This window comes from Balaenoptera ricei, chromosome 4 (genome assembly GCF_028023285.1).
Source record: "Balaenoptera ricei isolate mBalRic1 chromosome 4, mBalRic1.hap2, whole genome shotgun sequence".
Lineage (NCBI taxonomy): Eukaryota > Metazoa > Chordata > Mammalia > Artiodactyla > Balaenopteridae > Balaenoptera > Balaenoptera ricei.
This window is the reverse complement of record NC_082642.1, coordinates 84660418-84684850: the sequence shown is the minus strand read 5'-3', so window position 1 is coordinate 84684850 and position 24433 is coordinate 84660418. Positions and strand designations below refer to the sequence as shown.

Genomic DNA, 24433 nt, shown 5'->3' with positions numbered 1-24433 from the left:
AGAATACAGAATCTACTTCAACTTCACATTATCTCTAGAGCTACTGAATCTTATGCTAAGCTGGGCTGGTTTTAACGCAGGTTTCTGAGTGGTCTGGGACAGTCAGGAAACAGTGGTATACTCACTCCCAAGAGTAGATAAAACTCCTTGAGTTATGATTAGCTTAGTCATAACTAGAAGGGAAGATTTCAGGGAAAAATAAGTAAAATTAGATAGGGAGGTTGGCATTGGGAAAAGTCAGTGGACAAGATAGGTTGCTATACCATATGCCCTTCTACAGAAAACGGCACTTCCACGAGCAACCCAAAGCCTAGCTGAGGACGACAGGGGAGATCACACTTATGCCCTGCTCTTTCAATTTTGCCATCTGGGAAAAGAAGTACAATGGAAATGTGCTCAGATTTGGAGAACTAAACTTTCTCCACTACTATGCCTCCTACTCTACACCACAAAATTAACTGAGAAAATATTTTGTTTTAATACCAATCAAAGATGCGTGGAAGACATTCAAATGAAATAGTCAAACAAAGAGTCTTATTTGGTTTGAAAGGTGTTAAGATTGTGACTTCTTGGCAGTTAAAAAGAGAATTACACATGGGAATTCCCTGGCGGTGCACTGGTTAGGACTCAGCACTTTCACTGCCAAGGGCTCGGGTTCAATCCCTGGTCAGGGAACTAAGATCCCGCAAGCCACGCGGCATGGCCAAGATAAAAAAAAAAAAAAGAGAGAGAGAGAATGACATATAGATCGATGGAACAAAACAGAGAGCCCAGAAATAAGCCCATGCGTATATGTTCAATTAATTTATGGCAAAGAAGACAAGAATACACAATGGAAAAAGGACAGTCTCTTCAGTAAATAGTGCTGGGAAAACTGGACAGCCACATGCAAAACAGTGAAATTTGACCACCAACCTATACCATACACAAAAATTAATTCAAAATGGTTTAAAGACTTGAACATAAGACCCAAAACAACAAAGCTCCTAGAAGAAAACATTGGCAGTAAGCTTCCTGACGCTGGTTTTGGAGATGATTTTTTGGATTTGACACCAAAAGCAAACTCAACAAAAACAAAAATAAGCAAGTGGGACTACAACAAACTAAAAAACTTCTTCACAGCAAAGGAAACCATCAACAAAATAAAAAGGCAACCTACAGAATGGGAGAAAATATTCACTAATCACATATCTGATAAGGAGCTAACATCCAAAATATATAAAGAACTCATACAATTCAACAGCAAAAACACAATCTGATTAAAAAAATGGGCAGAGGATCTGAATAGACATTTTTCCAAAGAAGACATACAGATGGCCAACACATACAAAAAGGTGCTGAACATCACAAATCATTAGGGAAATGCAAATCAAAACCACAGTGAGGTATCACACCTCACTCTGGCTAGAATAACTATTATCAAAAAGACAAGAAATAACAAGTGTTGGCAAGGATGTGAAGAAAAGGAAACCCCTGTGCACTGCTGGTGGGAATGTAAATTGGTACAGCCACTATGAAAAACAGTACAAAAGTCCCTCAAAAAATTTTAAAAAGTTAGAACTACCATACAATCCAGTAATTTCACTTCTGGGAATTTATCTGAAGGAAATGAAAACACAAACTTGAAAAGACATATGCACCCTGTGCTTACTGAATTATTATTATTTACAATAGCCAAGACATGGAAACAATCTAAGTGTCCATTGATGGATGAATGGATAAAGAAAATGTTAGATACACACACACACACACACACACACACACACACACACACACAGAGGAATATTATTCAGCCATAAAAAAGAATTAAATCTTGCCATTTATGACAACAGGGGTGGACCCTGAGGGCATCACGGTAGGTGAAATAAGTCGGAAAGAGAAAGGCAAATACTGTACGATTTCACTTGTATGTGGAATCTAAAACAAAACAAAAAATCCTGAGCTCAGAGATACAAAGAATAGAATTGTGGTTGCCAGAGGGGGGGTGGGCAAAATGGGTGATGAGAGTCATAAGACACAAACTTCCAGTTATAAAATAAATAAGTCAAGGGGATGCAATGTACAGCATGGAGACTATAAGTACTGCACTGCATATCTGAAAGATGCTAAGAGGATAGATCCTAAAAGTTCTCATCACAAGAAAAAAAAATTGTAATTATGTATGGTGACGGATGTTAACTAGACTTATTGTGGTGATCATTTTGCAATATATACAAATATACACTTGAAAGTAATATAATGTTATATGTCAACTATACCCCAATAAAAGCAAACAGCTATATTTTGATGCAATATCTCTCTAGGTCAAATATTTAGAGGGAAAAAGAAGAGTTTATTTGAACTCTTGATATATCTTTGGAACTTGCATGCCTCATAAGTAGACAATTTCTACAGCCTGGAATACTAGATTTCTGGACTGACAGGACTGCCCATTAAATGCAGTATACTCCGTACCAAAGGTGAAAAGAGCTTTTGTAAGTATGTAATGAGGAATTTCAGATAGTACAGTGTAAGGCTGTCATTACAGAAAACAAAGATGCTCTAAAATCTTATTAAACATAGTTAATTCAAAGAAATTACCAAAATGGCTGCCTTCATTGTGGAAACCTAAACATAATTTGGAAACTAGCTTTCAAAACACCAGGTGAACCATACTTTCAAGAGTTCCACGTTCATTTCTTAATCAAATTCTTGCTTATCTTTTTCTGTTCATCATTCTCCAGTCTGAGGACACAAGAACCTCCCTCAATGAACACAAACAAAGCTTACCTTTCAAGACATTCTGATAAAATAAAACTGTTAAAAGTATTGGTACTCAAGATAAACTTATCCCAAACTATGGAATATGGTAATATGATGACACATGGATCCTGATACCATTCAAGAGTATTTTGTAATAAGCCATTCTGACACTTGGGGAATATCATAGCAGAATGGTGTTTAATGGCTCTGAGAGGTTTGAAGTTGACCGGCAGAAAATTAATAAGCTGTTGTAATTTAATAGCTCAATAGAGATGTTTACCCTCAAAGGTGGTATGGATTTACTGCCCTTTAGAAAATTAACCAATCTTATATTTAATTTAGCAATTTTATTCTGTGTTCCATTTTCAACTGATTATAAAACCATGTCCTGCAGATCAATGCTCTTAGAACTGGCTCTCTGTTGTCCTGCCAGTTTCTTTATTATTAAGTTAAATAAAACTTTGGTCTATGCTAACAACTTTAAGAACTGTGCTTTCACAACAGCAAGAATAGATACCAGTATCTAATAATTATACTTTAATGTATCTTCTGACCTATTCTGGGTAGGTGGGGGGGAGGGGCATCGCAAATTCAGCCGCCTACAGGGCCCACGTAGGTAAAGTTTGCAAAGTAAGTTGAATATAAAATGACAGATGCTAGCAGCTATGTTGTAGCCATTTTAGTAGCTGCCTAGTCACACTGTTTTTAAACCCTTATGCTATTAAAATAAAAGAAACAAAACATTTGCCTACAACTCCAGTACTAGGGCCTGTGAGTCAGTGTTTGTTTAATATTAGTTCCACCCTTTCTAAGCCTGTTTAAGATGCCCTCAAGTATACTAAAAGCCATAAAGATTTAACCAGCCCTCAGAGCACACTTAGAAGGTTGGAGTCACAGAATCAGAAATGTGGAGGTCGATGTAATCACCATTCCTCCCCGGTATCTTTTGGACTCCAACATGTCTTTCTAAATCTGGATCCAGTGTAACTTACTCATAAAGCCTCCTCCAGGTAGATTTTATCACTTCCTCCTCTACTGCCCCACAGCTCTTTGTTAAGAGTATATCAAATTTGCAATTGTTTGTCTATATATCCATCTTTTTGGCTTGACTCATGAAACTTCTGTGGCTCAGATCCAAGCATCCATCCCCAAACATAAAGCCTGAGGCAAGAATATTTGTGGCAGACACTCATCTGGCTTGCTGAACTGAATTTTCATTTTCTTTATCACCAAGTCCTTTAAAAACTTAAAGGACTAACGTGATAGGAAGAGATAACATGAAAGGAAGAACCAAAAGAATCAACCTGAACCTGCAATCTAGAAACCACTTTCCAGACCAGGAGTAGAGGTTGGCTGGGCAACAGTAATGGTTACAAGTAAGAACAGTCATCTCCTTGGTACTTTTTTCCCAATAATCCTCGCATCTCTGTAAAACTTCCATAAGAGCAAAACAGAACTAGGGAGATGAGTGTGGTCTAATTAAAACACCAGACAGGGCAGTACTATGACTTGCAGTGGTACAGCCATAGGGAAAACATCACAGCGGCAGTTTCCAGACAAGAATAGAGAGAACCGTTACTACGTCACTGACGGACTTCAGAGTTAGGCCTCATGGATGCCAGAAATTTGAGGCTTAAGACTAATGTTCACCTCGTTCTTATGTAAGTACCAAGAGCTTACCTCATATTGGCACTTCAGAACACCAACTGTAGAGTTAGAGTTGAAGATGGTTAAAGCACAGGAAGGAACTCAAGGCAATTGTTTTCAAACTTTAAGTACATAAGAATCACCTCCTGGTCTAAAACAAACCCGAATTGCCATGCTGCGCTCCAGAGATGATAACATATGTAAGACCCAGAAATCTGAATTTTTAGGAAATAGCCCAGCTGATTCTGATGAAAACAAACTTGAGGCTCACTATTTGAAAAACGCTATCTTAAGAGATTGCCTATCCCATCTCTCACTTTACAGCTGGGAAAGATGAGGTCAAGAAAATCCAGTACTTCCAGCCCCGCAGGTCTTCTAGTTAGGCAAATACTATGAAGGTGGTGTTACTAAACCTTCTGGGTTCACTGAATCAAAACCAGAAACTCAAGAGCATTGATTTGGTATCAGAATCTCTGATATATGGTCTTGGCAAATTAAAAATTGTATCTGGGATGGGTACCTCCACTGCAATCCGGAGCTGGAAGAATGTTGTAAGGAATGAGTGTATTCTCTTAGAAGGCAGAGATCTGAGATTAAGTAAATACCTTTTTGTAATATTTGGCCCAGGATTTATTTCCAAGCCAGGAGCACGAACCAGAGAGAAAGGACAGGTTGTTTACGATGCTTATTAAATACATTTGTTTGTATGTATATACATGATACCAGAACTTCCAACGAGGCTGCCCTTTATTACCTGCGTCACGGAGTTGGTGCCGTTCCTCGCTCTCTGAGAAGGGAGGAGCCCTGGGCCTGTGCTTCCTCTCTCTGTGCTCACCTTGCCCATGGTCGCTTCTATATACAGCTTCCTTGCAGTGAAGCCCCGCTTTCTGTGAGGCCTCGGGAGAAAGCTGGTCTTGGTGCCTGGACTGTTTTTCCCAATTCCGAGTTCGATGGCTGTGCTTAGCCTCCCAGTCTTCCGATTCAGTGCTCAGAAACACCTCACCACTGATCTTGGGGAGAGGAGGTCTTCGGGGCCTCTCGTGACCAGATCGTTTCCTTTCAGGCTGCTCAGTGCTAATTTGGGGATTGTCCCTCACTTTACCCAAGCTAGAGGATGAAAGAGGTTTCTCTGATGAACAATGCTCTTCCAGTTCTTCCAAGTTCTCCTGTGGATGTTTCGATTCCTCCTTTCTCTGCTTCACAGTCTTTTCCTCACTTTGGAGTCTATAAGACTTTGAGAATCCAGAACCCAACTCCCTTGCCCTCCTTGACCGTGGCTGGTCTGAGCGGAGGTGGAGGAATGTGAAAAATAGAAATGCAAGTTAACTTAATGAGAGTATGAACTCACTACAGGACAGAGGCAGGGCCCAAGTTTAACATATTTTAAAATGAAGAAGATGACTTTTTCAATTTAACAAACTGAAATGAAGGGATGAGCATTTGCTGGAATGGTCCATGCCTACATGAAGGATTCCGGGTACATAGCCAGAAAGGTAAAAAACTAAAATGAAAGTAAGTGAAAAAAAGTAAATCTGAAAGAAGAGCTTGATCATGATTAGCGAAGAGTTAACACATACTTTAATATTTGCCAATAACAAAAATTCTAGTCATTAAATGTTTAATTCTATTTATAAAACCAATTTGGAACTAGTATATGGGGGAAAAGTGAGAGTTGAGGGAGTCTTATAAAACAGAAAAAGAACTAACTTTGTGATTCCAGTCAGAGACTTTCAAATATTCTTATTGGAAATAACAATAAATCTATGTCAGAATATTGCTAACTTCTACTTAGGCCACTAGAGTGATGATCCACAGATTTTCGTGTTCCTCTGTCCTCTCCCCATAGGTGGCCAAAGCCAACACTCCCAGCCATGTTACAGTTCAGTGTGGAAGAAGAGGGAGTAAAGGAAAATTTTAAGTGAGTAAATGCCCGTATTATCTTCGGAGAACTCTGTTCCTAATCTTACTTGAAATTCTTCAGAGGGAAAAAAGTTAAAAAGAGATGTCATAACAGAATACATAAAAAGGAGTCACTTCCTAAATACATTTCAAAAAACTTTATGATATTGTTTTCTGGCTATAAAAATACAATATGTGCTAAATATACAAGTGCCTAAGTTTAACACAAACTGCAGAAACAGCACACAGATGGGTGCTTTTTTGTCAGGTCTCATTTAAGAACAAGCAAACTGTGAAAACAAAGGAAGTAAATTAACAATGCACATTGCAAGAGCATATTTATTTTAACATTTTCTAAGACTTTTACTTTAATTGGGAAGTAACAAAAAGAAATCCTAATTCCGTGGAAGATTGCTAAAATAGCCAAGATTCCCTGTTGGAATTAGTCACTTGCTGAACTGCTTTTGAAACAGCTACCGTAATTGGGTGGGATGCAGAAAAAATAAACGACCATAAATTTCCTTAGTTATTAGGGGTTTTGTTTGCTTGTTTTGGGTTTTTTGTTTTGGTTAAAGTGTGTTATTGTTATCTAATGAAGGAACAGAGGTAGGGGAGATGTGTTAAATGTATCTCTTATGCCATAAGCTTCCACTAAAAACTCCAAATTGTTTCCTCTTGAGCTTTCCAGAAGAAAAGAACATTTGCCTCAGAGATGACATCTAAATTAAAATCTGTCTTCTAAAAAGTCTGTAGGGGTATTTATCTTCATAATTTGTGGTAAAATTTATTTTTTACAAAAGCAGAAGTGAAACAGAACAATTACTCTCTGTAATAAAGTATCTACTCTTTTAACCAAACTGTTATTTTAGGAGTATCTTGACAGCTGAGAAAGAATCAATTAACTACTGCCGTGAATTAACATAATACTGACCAGCTACATAAATGGTGACCACAACTAGGAGACAATGGTTTAGTGTTAATACCTATGTTCCCACAGAAAATTGCAGGAGTGAAGCCTGCCTTTAAGCCCAAAAAGAGACAAGAAAGGTTTTGTTTTCAACATGGATGTGTCAAGTCATGACTGTTTTGTTTTTTATTTTTACTTCTTTCTAAAAAGTTAACAAATATTAGTAGTTTTACTTTAGGGAAGTGTGTTGCAAGAATTAGAACAGAGCTGTCACTACGTTTTCACAGAGTTGACAGGAAAAAATATTTATTGTGATCACTTGTGATATCTTTAAACCTGGGAAAGAAAAAAAAAAAAAGACAGGGGTGGAGGAATCTGTCTGAATCTTTTAAAACCCAGTCCAGTTAAGGACTGAGACTTTTATGTTTCTTGAGACCAAGTTATTTGGCAAATATAATTAATTTCCTTATAGCCAATACATACATGCATATATATGTATATACGTATACATATATATACACCCACACATATGTTTGCATATATATATATGTTTGCATATATATGTATGCAAACATTTAATTTGTGTGCTTCCATGTTTGTCTTTCAAAATAAAATGATTTTTGTTTAAATAGACAAAATACTATGTAGTACACACATTACATTAATATATGTATAAATAATAGTACTTTAGAGTTTATAAGTCTTCAGAAAAATTACATTGTTTAATCTTCTCAACATCCATGTGAAGGATTTATTTTTAGAATCTCCATTTTAGAGATGAGAAAAAGGCTTACAGTGATTACAGTAGACAACTTCCTTAACATTACAATTTTTCTAAGGAATGGATGAAACGTGAATCAAGGTCTAATGACTCCAAAGACCATGACTTAAAGTCTCTAATATGCTTGCAATACAGGTAAGTGGCTTTGAAAAAAAAACATGGATTCATAAATGAATAAGATATACCATTTCAATCGATATAAATCTGACAGATGTTTTGGATAATTTAAGATTTGTAGAAAATCTATAAATGATTATTCTTAAAAGGTTAATTTATTAAAGTTTAAGTAAAATGAAAGCTAAAACGACCACTTCTGTAATGATTTGCTGTGATTATTATAAGACAGACAAAAATCATATTGCACGCAAAGAAGTACAATTAAAGAATATCCCTTATGTGTTGGGAAAGGACCACTGCAACGAACATAAGGCTGCTTTGTAAATATGAGCTGGACTGCAATATGGTTTCTGTGGAACTCAACTTAGTCTAACTCAAAGGCATATAAATGAAGATCACGTGTTCAGTGATACATCGTCTCCCGACAACAACACAACTGAAGAGAAATTCCAACAGTACTTTACAGGCACATTCTCAGAAGGTCACTGTTTTCTCTAACCAATCCCCCCCAGCTCCAAAAAAGTAGCATATATGCCATTCTCCATAACTTTACAAAAGCAGTTAAATAGAGGTTTGTAAAAATTTTAGGTGTCCCTGAAAATCCACTGAATTCTTAACACAGTCTAGAGAGATGAATCAGTATGTCAGCACTCTGGTCAAAACCACCAGGTTTGAGTCCCAATTCAAGTTAGTATAAGGTTTTAATAGAGGAATGCTAAAATTAGTACTTTAGTGTACTTAATTTACTTACCACCCTAATGTTTTATGCCAGACCACATTTCTAAGATTTTAATTAAAGCTGACGAGTAACTCTTTACCTTCTGACCTCTAGTACAGAAAAATACGGCAATAATTTTTCTTTTTAAATGATGTATCACATTTGATTAGAGAAACCAGCATAAGAAAAATGGCTATCAAAAAAGAGCTGAGCATTTTACATATGGAAGAACAGCACACCAAGCAATAAGTAGAGAATCAACCTGCTTACTGATTGTGTTATAGAGCTGAGCTCTACTGATTAGGATAGATTTAGAACAATGTGACTGCAAGACTCAAACTATAATAATCCTATCACCTACATATATGTATCTTTCATTCTACTCATCAAAGACAAATACCTACTTACCTTTTATAATGAAATTATAGAAAAGCAATTGACAATTAATTTTCAAGGAACTTGGGGATTACTGACCTTAAAATCTTTACTCTCTAGAAGCTGCTTTTAGATTTTATTTAGCTGGTATCCTAAGTATGGTCTCCAAGCTGAACTACAATAAATACTGACACTAAAAACTATAGGAGATGTCTTTCCTTTGACAGATCTTTAAAAAGGACTGAACAATATTTGCCAATACTCATTTCCCAACACACTTTTAAGATAAAGAATCACCACCACCACAAGTGCCACCACCACACCATCACCACCACCACCACATTGCAAAAGCAAGCACTAGAGAAGGGATCTCTCTATCTCAGAAATTTTTCTATATGGTAATCAAATAGCAAAGACAGCATCAAGAGCAAAAAATGAACAGAGAATCTTAAATTCAATTTTGTCATCAGCAGGCTAACCCATTGGCCTAGGTTTAAAAGATAAGAAGCATGGAAAAAAAGCTTTGGTATCCAGTAACTGATAAATCGTGTACCTCCTTTATTATTTGTGCCACTTTGCTGCTTCAAACAGTACTGCCCAGATTTCCTTGAGAAAGATCAAGCCCAGAGACTCATATACCACTTTTCCACACCCCAGTTTATGTGCTTAGAATGTAATACAACATTCCAAGTAGCAACAGTGCAAAAGAATGCATGCCAAATTTTCCTAAACTATATTCAAGTGTTAACAGCCATAAAAATGGCTCTGGTCATCCAACTAAAGAACAGATGAATTTATTAGATAAGATAAAATTCCACCACAAATCTAAAGGGGCCCTAGGGTCACTTTACAGACAAATTTAAAGGGGTGTCTTGCAACTGAGTCTAAGGATAGAGTAGGTCATGATGTAAGAACTTACCTCCATCTTCATAATAGTAACTATCACCATAAGCATTGGCTCCAGGGGACTCTGGAAAGTGTTTTTTTCGCTTTTTCTCTTCCTGTAACTCTTTTTCTTGCAAGAGTCGAGCTATGTCCTGCAAATACAAAGAAAAGGGAAATAAATATTACCAGAGAATGAACAAACTCCATACAGTGACCCTACAGGTCAATGGTCTGACATTCCACTGCCAGGCTTTTGTGGCTCTGCCTCCAGCTAGGCTCTCTAGACGTTCTGCTGTTAAGCTCATTCTGTCCAAATGCCACAGATGATTGCTCAATAGGAAGGGCACAAGATCCAGATGAGAGGGAAAGGTTTTTTTAATTGAGTTTAAATCTAACTCAACTTGAAGACATTCAAATGTAATGTTCCTAAAGCTGGTTATAGAACAGAATTTTTTAAATACATATTTATGGGCCCTTTTTCCAAGATGATGATTCACTAAGTCTGAATGAGGAAGAGTACCATAATCTCTAAACTTTTATAAACTGTATTTACAATGTAATTTAAAAACGTTTTTAAAAGAATTTTTCAGTTGATTCTGATTTAGCTTTGCATTAGAGGACCACTGTCTTAACTATCAATAAAAAAGAGAAAACAGTCTTCCTCCTGTCTCCCCTCTGCTCTATCTCCAGGCAAGTTTTTAGCAGTTACTGAGTGATGAATAATAACATTCTGACTGCGTCCCCTAAACGATTACCGCCCCCCATGAAAACAAAGGTATATACAAATAACTGCAATACAACTAAATTATAAATGCCTCAAAAAAGAGGGTAAAATGTCTATGGGAGCACAAAAGAGGGAATATTATTTCTACTCAAACGGATTAGTTCAAGGCTTTGCATTAATGTTAGGTTTTGAACAAAGAACTGGATTCCAACAGGCAAGGGAAGAACAGAGAACAACATCAGCAAAGTTATAAATATTTTAATGGGCGTCAATCTAGGGAACAACCAATAGTCCAATTAGAACACTGGATGTGGGGTGTTACAGAGAAAAGTGAGGCTAAAAAACCTCACCTGGATCATAGGCGCCCTTTACAGACAATCTTAAGAAGTCTGGCGTCTGTAATGTAAGGGATGAGGGGTTCCTAAAGGTTTTGAGCTAGAAAGTGACAATGTTCTGAATTTAAAGATTATTTCTATGAAAGGCCCAATAAAATAGCACATAGACTTTGTTCACGTACACTTTTTTGGAAAGAAGATCCCTAGCCATCATCAGATTCTTAAAGATCTTACAAATACGGCAACAATACTCACCGATGCAAACGGTAATAACAGCCATAGGTAGTTTGAGGGGCTAACTTCCTTATATGTACAATGAGGAATATAAGATGTGCTCAGATGTAAATGGTGCAAATTTTGAGGCAAGAATTAATCACTATTCTTCTTTTTGTAATTTTCTGAATAAGTCAAAGTGAAGAATATACTAAGACTGCAAGGCAAATAAAATTCATCTGAATGACTCAATTTCTCTTATATCAGTGTAGAAATAAGTTGGATACTAAGGCTAGGTAAATTAGCAAATGTTATCCATATACTAGGCTTTTAATGTTCACAAAAAAAAAGCCTTACAAATCTGACTTTATGTTAAGTACATGCCTAAATTCAAACTTATAAATATACTATTAACATATATCCTTTAACTGATTTCTATGCTGGAAATTTCTCATAAGTCTGTAAAATATATACATATATATTGATAAGTAAACCATGTAAAAGCACTCACAAAATACTGCAGCTCAGAATGAAAGGTAAAGAACACAATCCCACTTAAAACACAAGTATAATTTTCATGCAAAGAAGTCTGAATATCTAATACTTTGATGGAAAAAAATCCCCTAAACCTAAAGAATATGATGATTTTCTTTTTCCCTTCCAGTTCAAGTCAGAGATGCTTTAGAGACACTGGGAGAGAAACATTAACTACTAAAATGGATTTCTTTGGGCCTGAATTCTTTATCTGTAAAATAAAAGGTCTGAACTACTCAACCTTAAAGTCAAATGTCTTGACACCCTAATGCACCATTTTAATAAATCTGGGAGTGTTACCAGGTGCCATTCCCTGTGCCAGGTTCATTGTATTTGATGTCTTGCAAAGCAATATACCAGTCAGTTAGGAAAAGAGAGAGGTGTGAGAAGATAATTTATTCTCCCCAAAGTAACATCTGTTACAGAGTTTCCCAAATCCCTATTTATTTTACTGTAAAAGTAGGAAGAAAAATGTAAACACTTCCCTGAGTTGTCACGTTTACTAAGCACCCAACACTCATTTTCCTAAGTGGTTTGTTTTACTGAAAACAAAAAGTTTCCCTTGATATAACTGAATAAAAATATAAAGGAAAATTACCAGGTCCAACTGCCAGTAGAAATTATTCAACTGTACTCCAGGGACTTCATAATTGCTTTGCTGCTATTGAATTTAGTCCTAATGAATACACAGTAATAAGCCTTCTCAATGTGAAGAGCCAAAGATGAACCATAGAGAAACAAAGGTGATGCCCCTTTTGTACAATGCGTTAGCTAGTCAAAAGGAGGGCTCTTAACCAAGTAGAATAATAATAATCATAATGTGTCATGCACCTTAGCACCCAAACCTTTTGCTCTTCTAACCTCTCAGCTCTTTTCTGAGTAAGCTTCTTCTGTCTGAGAAGAACAAGAACAGCTAGCTAGACTTGAGGAGGGAAAGGATAAAGGAGGGAAAGGAAAATTGCTGCTGTATTATAAACCGTGGTTTAGCCCAAGTCAGTTTTCTTCCCTGCTTTCCAACATTACTGCACAATGGGTTTAGTTAGGTGATTTCAATATAAAAAAATTCCCCTGAAACAAGCTGAAGATGGCAATTATTAGTCACAATGCTTGGATGCAGCTTAGTCACCCCTGACATAAACAACCTCCTTAGTCTTCAGCTTCCTTCCTGTTAAAGGTTAGTCTAGAACAGCATTTCCCAAGCTCTGTTTCTGAGAACACTGGTATCAAAAGTTTCTCCAAAAAAACCAGAAAGCATTCAATAGAAAACATGTATTATATCTAACTCTTTAAACACATTAGCTCATTTTGACACTTGGATAAAAGAAAAGTAACCTGTTATCTTCCTGTAACCCAGGAATTTCCAAATTTATTTTGTGACGGATGCCTTTTTGTTACATAAAAAAATATAAACCTTATGAAACTAGTGTTCAATAAAACATAACTTGGGGGATAAAAATCTAAAAGAACTCATAAGCCCTTTTGAAGTCACACTCAATTATTTTTTAATTAATCAGGTAGACTTACTTTGGGTTAATATGTAGAAACAACTCTGTTGCATAGAAGACTTTCTAGTAAATACATTTATTGAAATAACACTCAACTCTGGAAAACTGGAAGCTGTGAGCATAAGTAAGGGCACAGGTAAGGATCCCTGGAATGCTAGAGGAAAGTTATTTTAAGAGAAACATAGATTTACTGATTCCCTTCAATGGGTCACACATTCTGCTAGAGACCTCCTATAGGGAAACAAGATACGTGGTCAATATCGTTAATGTTCCTATCTATTAAGTGCTAGAAGAAAAATGATTAACCTAATGTAAGACACGCAAAGATGAGTGCTCTAAGAGAAGCATTCATACAAACAAGGTGCAATGGAACCCAGAGGAACCCCGGGCATCTTTCTCAAGTAGAAGACAAATTACTGAACTGTGGTGCTGGATCCCTTAGGGTATTTTTATGGTTTATTTGATTTTATATCAGGGTTACTTCCCCCTTAAAGTTTTCACCTCTATCATACAATAGTACTGGGATTCAAAATGAGAAAATCTTGGGTATAAAGACAATCTAAAGGAGATCTGAAAATGTGATTGTCAAATGACTGTCAGAAGAACAAAAAAAAGGAAGCCATTCCATTAGATTGCTAAATTTCTTTTATTAACTAGCAATTAATATATTAACATCTAACTCAGTAGGGAACTCAAAGCAGGAATAAACCCAAAGGGTTACTCTATAAGACCAGAATAAGAGGGTAACACCAATTCCATTGTTATAAAAACATCAATATAACTAGGATAAAAAGAGAGAAGAATTTTCTCAACCAGAAGCCACCCACTCACTCCCCCTGTCTGGCTATATATGTATAAACCTGTTTCTAAAGTGCCAAAACATAGGAAAAAATTTCAATTGCTAAAATTATTATTATCTGAGCTATTCTCTAGATATTACCACTTATATAAATATTTTTTTAGAACACAAATTTCTAATGACCTTAAGAATGCTATGAAAAAGTACCATGGCTCACACTAGATTAATTTTTAATGTAAATTGGTTACTAAGTTTATCCCTGAACAGTTCACATTATAAATGGCTCCAAATTGTTGGACTAGTGCCACAGACTTTTCATAACATGGTTGGCCATGCTACTGTTTATTTACGCAAAAAAAAAAAAAAAAAAAGGTTTTCGCTAAAATAGTTTCACATTCACATATATTTGGACCTAGGTTCAAAGACACACATATGTATACATTCACGCACAATTAGTTAAGAGTTTTATTTAAGAATAACTGAGTTAAATCAACTAAACACACATTTCTTGGCTTCATTAAACAACACTGACAAATGCTAAAGCTGTGACCAAAGAGAAAGATCCCAATAAAATTAATCCCCCCATATTAATCACAAACTCATACAGTCCAGTATTACCAAAGGCTACAAGCCCCTTCAACAGGGCACCAAGAGGAAGGAAGGAAGGAAGGAAGAGGGAAAGAGAGAAAAGAGGGAGGGAAAGGAAGGAGGGAGAGGCCACAATGCTGGTAAGAATACAAAAGACCTTTTTTAAACTTTTCTACATCTGTCTCCCCAGTGGAAATGCTACCTTCCTTACATCTGTGCTCTGTTAAAAAACACAATAAAATTATACCATAACAAAGCTAGACATGCTAATTCACCCACACAAAGTCATATAACTCTACTCATGAACAATGTTGTTCAGAAAAAAATCTGTCCCAAGAGGAAAGGGGCCTTGGATTCTACGTCTGGTTGTTTTGGGGGACTATGAACTACCCAAGAGAGTTGACCCCAAAAATCTCTAAAAGAGATTTGGGTGAAAATCCAGAGAGGAATTTTCCACAGCCTTGCCATTCAGTAAGAACTCATTAGCTAAGCAGACTCTACAAGGAAGCAGAAGAGCACGGGGCGGGGTGAGGAGGGGGAGAATTCAGATAGTTGATGAGTAACAGGCAATGCAAAGTTGGCCAGAAAAATTAGCACAGTTGTCTTAGTCTCCCCTATTAGGCACCCTGGACTAAAATAAATAAGCATTATCATACATCCTTCAACATCAAACTTTACTAATGCAGATTTTGTTTATTTAATATAACAACATACTAGTCAGCTGGAAGTCACATTTTTCTACAACAGAAGAACATCTTGGCAGGACAGCCATCTAATCTAAGGCATCAGTGAAAAGTCAAAAAAGTCTGAAAGCAGTTTTTTAAAGGCTAGTCTCACTAAACGTCCACAACTGGATTTCTCATCTCTCATTCCACCTCACTGGGGAAGGGGGAACATTTCAGTAGGTCAAACAGTAGTGGAAGGCAATGTAGTAGGAGGGCAGTAAAGGCATAAACTCCTGAAGATCCCTCAGATCAGACCATACTAGAACACACCTAAGCCTGTGTATTGTTTCCCCTTTCTAATTTCACGCTTATCTCCCTATAAGAGAAATCAGAGTTATTGTAAGGGGCAGAATGGTGGGGAAAACACCTGGCAAGAAAGCAAAAAGGAAAGAGCAGCTATTAATTTAATATGTGGCAGAGACTTTATATACATAATTTTATTTAAACTTCACAACAGCCCTTTGGGGTAAGTATGGAGTTATCATGGACTTCTTCAATTTGGAACCTGAGGTTCTACATGGTTAAGTGAGATGCTGAAAGTCTCAGCTAAAAGTTAAATGGGTAAGATTCAAACCCAGGATAGTCTAACTCCAAAGTCTCTGTGTTCTATGTTGTGTCACAGTATATCCAGGTCAGAGGCAGTCAGTCAGGAGACTGAACTGTACAGACATTTCTCTGGCATCTTATTGTAGCTTGGGACCAGTAATTTACTTCTTCAAGACTTAATTTCTTCATCTGAGAAATGCAGTTATTCACTACACTACACACTTTATATAGTATAACAATGAGATTATTGTGATTGCTATTTAGATTCCACATGCGTAAAATAAAGTATTTTGGTTTCCCGAATACTGTTTTTCCCCCGAATGGGGTGGGGGGAGGGGGGGGGGAATTACAGGACACCAGTAGCATTTATAAGAAGCCAACTTCATTACTCTGTGATTTTTAAAATAGAAGCTTTCCTGTCTACAAAACATAATCCCTTCTTTCAGTTGCCAGTTTCATCTCCAAGGCAGTCTTGACTATAGAGATGCAACACATCCTGTAGTAAGAAAGAGCTCCTGTGTTGCCAACAGGAAGGATGAAAAGGAATCCTTAATTCCTACTTACAACTCTGATCATCACATAATCATGGTTTGTTTCTTAAAGAAATAGCTAAATACACTCACACCAGGCGTCTCACGCTCACCTGGCATTGAACAAGGAGTTCCAGAGGAACAAGGATGGCTCAGTGTAGGAACAGGAGATGCAGGCTGGTTCACTGATAACTCTGATTGTATCTATTTAATAGGGTGATCGTATGTGCCAGTTTGCCCAGGAGAGTCCCAGTTTATGTACTTATTAATAGCAACCCCTTTAACCCTGAAAAGTATTTCTGAATATGCAAAATACCATATGGTCGTTCTACTATCAAAAATAATAAATCATTTTTTCCTTATTAATCAAGACAATGGCCAAGAACAGCACAATAGGTGTAAAAAAAGCAGACAAAGAATCAATGCAAATTGAAAAGGAACCATCTGAAATGCTGAAAACATAACACAGAAGCAAGTGATCATTAAGTGCAAATTCAAGTCTTCTCACAAACCATATACTACTGCTAATTTTAGCCATTTTCAGCTTTAAAAACAACACAGTTTAAAAATATATACAGAATCACACAGATCATTGTTTTGAGGCAGCGTATCACAGGAGAGTGAAACCATTAACAAAAAAGAATGAGAGCAATGAACAGTCCCTGACTCCTGTTCAGGCTACACTCAAGGTCTGCTCTCCCTAAAGTTGTGGGAATAACCCACAGACAGACACCCAGTATTGAGCTGAAGCGTCCCTTAAAAATTCATTTATACCAAGAACTTCAGACCATGATCCTATTCGGAAATAGGATCTTTGCAGATATAATTAAGAGGAGATCATACTGGATTAGGGTGGGTCCTCAATCCAATGACTGGTGTCCTTATAAGAAAACAAAAGGACAAAAAAGATACAGGGAAGAAGGCCAAGTGACAATAAAGGTAGAGACTGACACGATGCAACTACAAGCCAAGGAATGCCAGACAGCCAAGAGCCACCAGAAGCTAGGAGGAGGCAAAGAAGGGTCTTTCCTAATAGGTTGCATGGCCCTGCAAACATCTTAATTTCGATTTGCAGCCTTCAGAACTGTGAGAGAATAAAGTTCTATTGCCTTAAGCCACGTTTGTGGTAATTTGTTACAGCAGCCCTACGGAAACGAATTCACAATTTATGTCAAGTTATCCATTATCATCTTTTAAGATTGCACCACTTAAATAACTGGTCAAAGGGCAATAAACAGTGGTTCATGGAGGGCGACACTTGGACTATGCACCCCAAAAGGGGAGAGTTTTGCTGCCCACCCAGCAACCCTACAGTGAGCCCGTGAATACAGAAAGTCACAGCTCTGGAGCTCAGCAGTCCTCCCCTGTGGGGTGGAGGGGCATTCACTAAGTTGTACCTCATCCTTCTTCTCCTGAATGCGTCGTCTCTCGGCCTCAATAGCCAGCTTCTCCTGAATCTCCTGAGCAATTTCACAGTCTTGTTGTTCACTAAAACACAAAGGTGAAAACAACATGAATAAAGAACATAAGGAGTGACTTTTTCCTAAACACAATTTCCTGAATACTCACTATGAGCCAGTGCATATTTTTATCTCACTTAATCTTCACAATAATGATGCAAAGAGGTTGATATTGTCATATCCTACAGATGAAAAAACTTGAGGCCCAGAGTAGTGGAATCATTTCCCTAAGATTGCAGAGAAAATAAGTGGTAGAATCAAAATGCAATACCCAGACACTACAATGGAAAGCTCCAGGCTTTTTCTATACTACCATGTCACCTCACCCTACTGGGGTCGCTTTACAGAGACAGGCATGTTCCCTCAAAGGAGATGTATACTATGAGAATAAGGTCCACAAATAACCTAATACGTACAGAGTATGCAGAAAAAAATTGGGAGTGAGTTCACTAAAATGTCAATAATACTGTGGCCACCTAAAGGTGGTGGTATGACTTTAAAATTATTTTTATAAAATTTTTAATTAGAGGCATTTTTTTTCAGTTTCAATAAAACTTTTAAAAAGGGGGGAAAAAAACCCAATGTATATTCCCTAGCTTTAGGTCCCAGGAGAAACCTCAGTGGCTGATGCCAGTTTTCTTAATACTCTGGCCACTAAAAAACCCAAATGTTGTAATACTGCTGCTACCACAGTTTTGTTTTGTTTTGGCATTTGTGCATTCAAAAAGATTCAAACAACACCTGCTATCATCCAGGCACCACGCTCAATACTGAGGATACGAAAATAAATAAATCTCCATCCTGCACTCGGAAGCCCACAGTACATTTTGGTGGGAGAAACAAGACAAATCATTTTGGTGGGAGAAATAGATCCTTTAAAACAGCACCTATGAAACAGTGGTTCCAACAGAAAGTGGGGTTTGGATCTCTCAGAGATGGCTACAGGTACACAAGTCTTCTGGTTGCAGATTTTAAGAAAAGTCACTGGGCAGCTTATAACTCTAGAGTGTGACAGTGCTGGGAAGCCAGCCTTTACACAGCCTTTACAACCTTTAAGTGCAACTAGGAGAGAGATACAGGCATGTTTAGAGTTCACTATCTAACTGCTAACTAGGAGAGAGATACAGGCATGTTTAGAGTTCACTACCTAAAAAGATGCTGGAGCAAAATTACAATCGTGGTTTATGTATGCAGTTCGTTTGCTACACAAATATTTCCTCTTATTCTCCCCCTGCCAGTTGAACTTAAAGTACTCAGTTAATCTAGTCTTGGTTGTATATTCCATGTTTAATGGCAGTCTTTTGTAACTGAAAAGTGTTGGGTGTGGGGGGCAATAGCCTAACTTCTCTGGAGGAATCGAAATCCACACATTCTATTCTAACAAAACTGAGGGGATGAAGACTATTCTCCTTTGTATAAAGAACTGGTCACTTTCAACATGTTTGGAAATAGGTGTAGATGAAAGTAGATGTGTGAGCACATGGGGGTATGTATGTATGTGTATAACGCACATACAGGACAGAAAGGGAGGAAGGGAATACAAGACAGAGAGCACAGGCCAGAAGCAGAAATGGCAAGCTTTTTTAGAATCAGTAGAAAAATCACTGGACAAGATGCCTGGAGACCTGATTTCCAGTCCTGCCACTGTTAACCAGTGAATCATGCCCTCTTATGTCGTCTTATCAGCTATAAAAGTTTTTGGACTTAATGACTTCATATTACAGGTCTAACATTCAAGGATTCTGAACCATTCAAACCACAGAATTGAAAATAAAAATCTACTCATTTTTTATTTCCATACCTTCTTTTCATTCACTTACTTTTTTTTTTTAAACTTACCAAAAAGTGTTTATTAATCTAGTTTTAAAAATATGGAATGCTTCACAAATTTGTGTGTCGCTTTGGCAAACGCTCAGAGTTATTTTTCCCTGAGTCCCTTAAAGGCAATGGCTATGTTTTATTCATATCTGTGCTCTCTGGTGCCTTTCATGGTGGCAGAGTTATTAGCAAGAGCCAGTAAGAATGTTTATGTACAAAATAAGGAAGCTGAATAAAATCATGAATGAAGTCCTCTCTGAAAATAATAAAATAGCAAAACCCTTCCTCAAAGGCAGCAAAAATAATAGGCTATCCTGTTTATTTAAACATGACAACTAAAGTAAATAGAAGGGTCCCTTCACTTCCTCCTTTACCCCTTCCTCCTCAAAACAATTTTGTGGTTAAATCCACCATTAGAGATTTAGGTATAGGAGCCTCTCTCATAGAAGAAATGTACTCTGTGAGCCTTTAAGACATTAAAAAGAATAAAAAGTCATTTTGCTGGAAGAGACTTTAGACATGATCTCTCCATTTAGGAGGAGACAGAGAAATAACTTTGGTCAGACACTGAAGTTATGAAGAGAACTACGGGTACCATTCAGAGCTTTCCAAAAGATTCTGCCTCTACTTAAAAAGCAAGGGGTTAAAAAACAAACAAACAAACAAACAAACAAAAAAAAGCAAGGGGTTTAGGACTTCCCTGTGGTCCAGTGGTTAGGACGTGGTGCTTTTACTGCTGGGGCACAGGTTTGATCCCTGGTCGGGGAACTAAGACCCCGCAAGCTGTGCGGCGCAGCCACAAAAAAAGAAAAGCCAGGGGTTCGAGGAAAATAGGAGTAGCAAACACTGCTAGGAAACAATAAAGGAACCCAACAGACCTCATAAAGTTCTTTGACATCCAGTATTTCACTGGATTCCCCACAAAAGCCCAGGAGGCAGAGGGGACAGAGATCATCTCCCCCCTGTACAGGTAAGGAAAACTGAGTCAGAGAGGTGGACCAAATGACTCAAAGTCATCAGTGAAGAGTGCTGAGTCCACACCAGAATCCACATGTCCCAAAACCTAGTAAAGTATTCCAACAACAAAGACAATTTTTTTAATTCAAAGGAAACTATGGGATTGTCACTGTAGGATTTGTAATCTAATAGTGAAAGGAATCAGAGGAACAGATGGAGGGAGAGTCCTCTTCCCTGCCCTGGTTGCTGACACCACAGAGAAAACCAGTCCGGGCATGATGCCCTCCCAATCTCCAAGTCCTCACAGGTCTTTGTAGCGCTTCTGCAGCTGAGCCTGAGCTTTCAGATCTTCCTCTTGAAGCTGCTTAGCCACCTGGAGATCATGCTGGACCAAACGGTTCCGCTGAACATTCGATGCCAAATGATGCTCAACTGGATAGTAAAATTGGAGAGAGGAATTATAAGGCTTTGGCTTATTAATGGTAAACCTGAGAATAAACTTAAGAAGAGCCTTTCCATTAAAAAGGGCTTCACATCCATCATTTCATCTTATGCTCTAAATAACACTATATAATACGCAGCACAGGAGTTATTATTTTCATCTTTTCATTGCAGAAAAAGAGAATCAGAAAGGTTAAGTAATTTGTATTGGGCACAAGATAAAATAGTGGCAGTGCCAGGACTTCTACTCAAATAATCGAAAACCAGGGCCAGTGTTCTTTCTGCTCCACAAGTTGCCACCTTATTTATAAAATACTATTTCAATACTGAATTTTTATATTGACACACGAATTAATGATTCACAAATTACAAAGTCATACTTACGTACTTCTGTATAACACATATAACTTAGATTTACTTTTCATGAGTACATACATAAAAATTCAGAAAAATCTACAATCTAGACACTGCCCTCGCCTGGGAAAAGATGTTCAGGACTCCTAGGGGAAGGAACCCATCCCTCTGCCAGCCTTCTACACGCCCCCGATGCATGTATAACCACTATCTCCCTCCTACAGCACTAAGGCAAAGGAAATGGTTCAAGTCCCTCTTTTCCTCCGATACAACAGTCTTCTCATCCCTAGCAGCTATCTGACTTCAAAACACCCAGAATTTCATTCTTCACTGAGGTGTCATTTGCCTAGACAGATCCCTCAGGATGGATGGGTGATATAGCCCGATGACTCTCTTTTCTCCCTGCCTCTCCCTGAGAAATCTGCCTCAAGCTACCACTAAAAAAGAAAACTGAAGGAGCACGCAGAGGGCTATTACTCACTCTCTTGTTCCTGCAGGCTGTGGGCCAGGGTGTGGTCCTCCAGGACAGCAAAATCTCGGCACACTGCAGAGGATGAGGGAGAAGGGCAGACAGGAAGGCTCATTAGTAGAACTTTAACATAAAAAGAAAAAGATCCTGTTCAGGACTTCAAAGACTCCATCCTAATATTTTAGGATGATCAACTTTATAACTCGCAATGCACAAAACAGTGACTAGTTAGTATAAAGTTTTCATTCACAAAAACCCACATAGTACCTGCTCAGGGCCAAGAACAAGCTGTCACAAAATAATGGTTAGGTCCCTAGCCTAAGGAAATTAATCACAGAATCAGAACCCAGAGGCCCAGAAATTCTAATCCACTTCTATAAAAAGAGGGCAAGGACTGCTGTAATAATAAGAGACAAGAATGTTTCACATACTGCAGCTGAGAAAAATCTGAATTTTTGCATGGTCAGAGGAGTTAAGCCATCTGGGATTCAGAGGATCCTTTCCCAGAGACTTATGCGTATCCTGGTGCTCTTAAGGAAAAACACACCTTTATTAGTCCCTTAGGCAGGAGCAGATCTCTACTTTAAGTGTAGTCACATTCTTCAATGGGTCCACACCCTCAGACACGAGTTAGAACTGGTTCTCTAGGTCTCTCTAAATACAGAGCTGCCTAAAGAGAGCCTGCAAACCAAAAGACAGTGGGAACCTTGCAGGGTACCAGGCATATGCCCCTAACTTTGCCTCCATCTGGAGAGCCAGGCAAGAGCGTTTCCTGGACTACTTTCTTAGACACAAATAAGAAGAGATAGTCTTAAAGGTCCATTCCACCCCAAACTGTAATTTAAACTTCTGCTTCTTAAAACAAACATACATATGAAGGACTCTTATCATGAAAAATGCTGTTTTGTTTGTCTTAAGGACGTGTAGTTTAGGTGATATATCCTTACTCTATTCCAAACATGTACCTCACGTTAAAGAGGAAAGTTCCCAAAGCCTCAGACTATTGCAATGTGTAAGACTCATGAAACTGTCCTCTAGGGCTTACCAGAGTTTACAGATTTCTTTCTGCAGCTCTGACTTTGTCTGTGAAGACATTTAATTAAAACAGAATGAAAAGACATTCCTTTGCCATTCTTAGCGCTTATGTATGTTCACATACACATTCACACAGCCCTGTCCCTCGCTGAGAGATAATGCAACTAAAAAGCAGGCAGAGCTTGGAGACATCAAGATTACTCTGAAAAGGTTTTAAGATGGAAAAATCATTTCTGCCCCAAAATCATGTTAAACCGAATATGACCTACTTAGCCCTGGCTCAAATGCAACTACAAAACCAGCAATTTCAATAGAAAGTCCTGTTCTTTTACATCCAATATATTCTCAGCAAATTCTAACAACTTGAGGCCGAGGTCAAAGTTCCCCAATATTTCACAGAATGAAAGTGCTTTCAAGAAGAGCTAGTTAAACCTCTTATTTAATAGGTAAGGAAAATAAGGGCCAGAAGGAAGAAAGGGCTTATTAAGGCTATATACATAGTTTGCCGGTGGCAAGGCTGGGAGTCAGTTTCTCAGCAAGCAAGAGCTGTTTCTGCTCCTGACAACCAGCCCTCCTGGACTCTGGTAAACCACAGTCGGAACAGACTGAAAGAAGATATTCTATACTGACCAACATGCATTCTCTAAAACACTTAGCTGGTTAACATTAATTAATTAAATGTCTAAGACACGTATGGATTTAGTTCATAGAAAACAAATATTCAGAATGAATATTTTAAAAAGTTTAAAAGCCACTTCAATTTATGTTATTAGAGCAGAAAGGTATGCCAAAACAATATATTCTATATGCTTTTAATATTATGCTGAATAAAATAAAAATTATAAAATTACTACAGTTTTCCATGTGGATAACCATGTGAATAACTGCAATAATTTCATGTTTTTTATTTCAGTCAGCATGACATTAAAAATATAATGTTTATGGATACATATACCTGTAGTAAAAATATATGTTTTTAACATCTGGCACTGACATAGTGACCCCTAGAGACACAAGCAAAGGGGCAGGTGTGCCTTTACCATATATATGCTGTTCCACTGCTTTACAAACTAGAGAAGACTGAAGGAAGTGAGGCAAAATATTAGCATCTATTAAATTTAGGTGATAGGTTCCTGGGTTTCTATATTTTCTGTGCTTTTTGTAATGTTTTACATATACTGCACTTAAATTCTACAGCTAAATAGAAAACCTTTTAAAATTCACATCTTTATTTCATCAGCAGCACATATAAACCATAAACATGATGATGCATTTGACATATCATGATACACCAAGGAATTTATGAATTTATGATTACCTTAATAATGA

The 24433-nt window shown here is 37.5% G+C and overlaps 1 protein-coding gene across 3 annotated transcripts in view; it reads right to left on the bottom strand.

The window, feature by feature from the left end:
- Positions 1-24433, bottom strand: part of CCDC50 (coiled-coil domain containing 50) — a 67178-nt gene that overhangs the window by 18260 nt on the left and 24485 nt on the right. For 2 of the 3 annotated variants that reach the window (XM_059920777.1, XM_059920778.1), the window contains exons 2-6: positions 22082-22144; positions 21111-21237; positions 17968-18058; positions 10106-10223; positions 5144-5671 (exon numbers count right to left, since the gene is read on the bottom strand). In XM_059920777.1, coding sequence (XP_059776760.1) covers positions 5144-5671; positions 10106-10223; positions 17968-18058; positions 21111-21237; positions 22082-22144 — 927 coding nt within the window. The remainder of the gene's footprint in view (positions 1-5143; positions 5672-10105; positions 10224-17967; positions 18059-21110; positions 21238-22081; positions 22145-24433) is intronic. The other variant, XM_059920779.1, reaches the window with a different exon arrangement.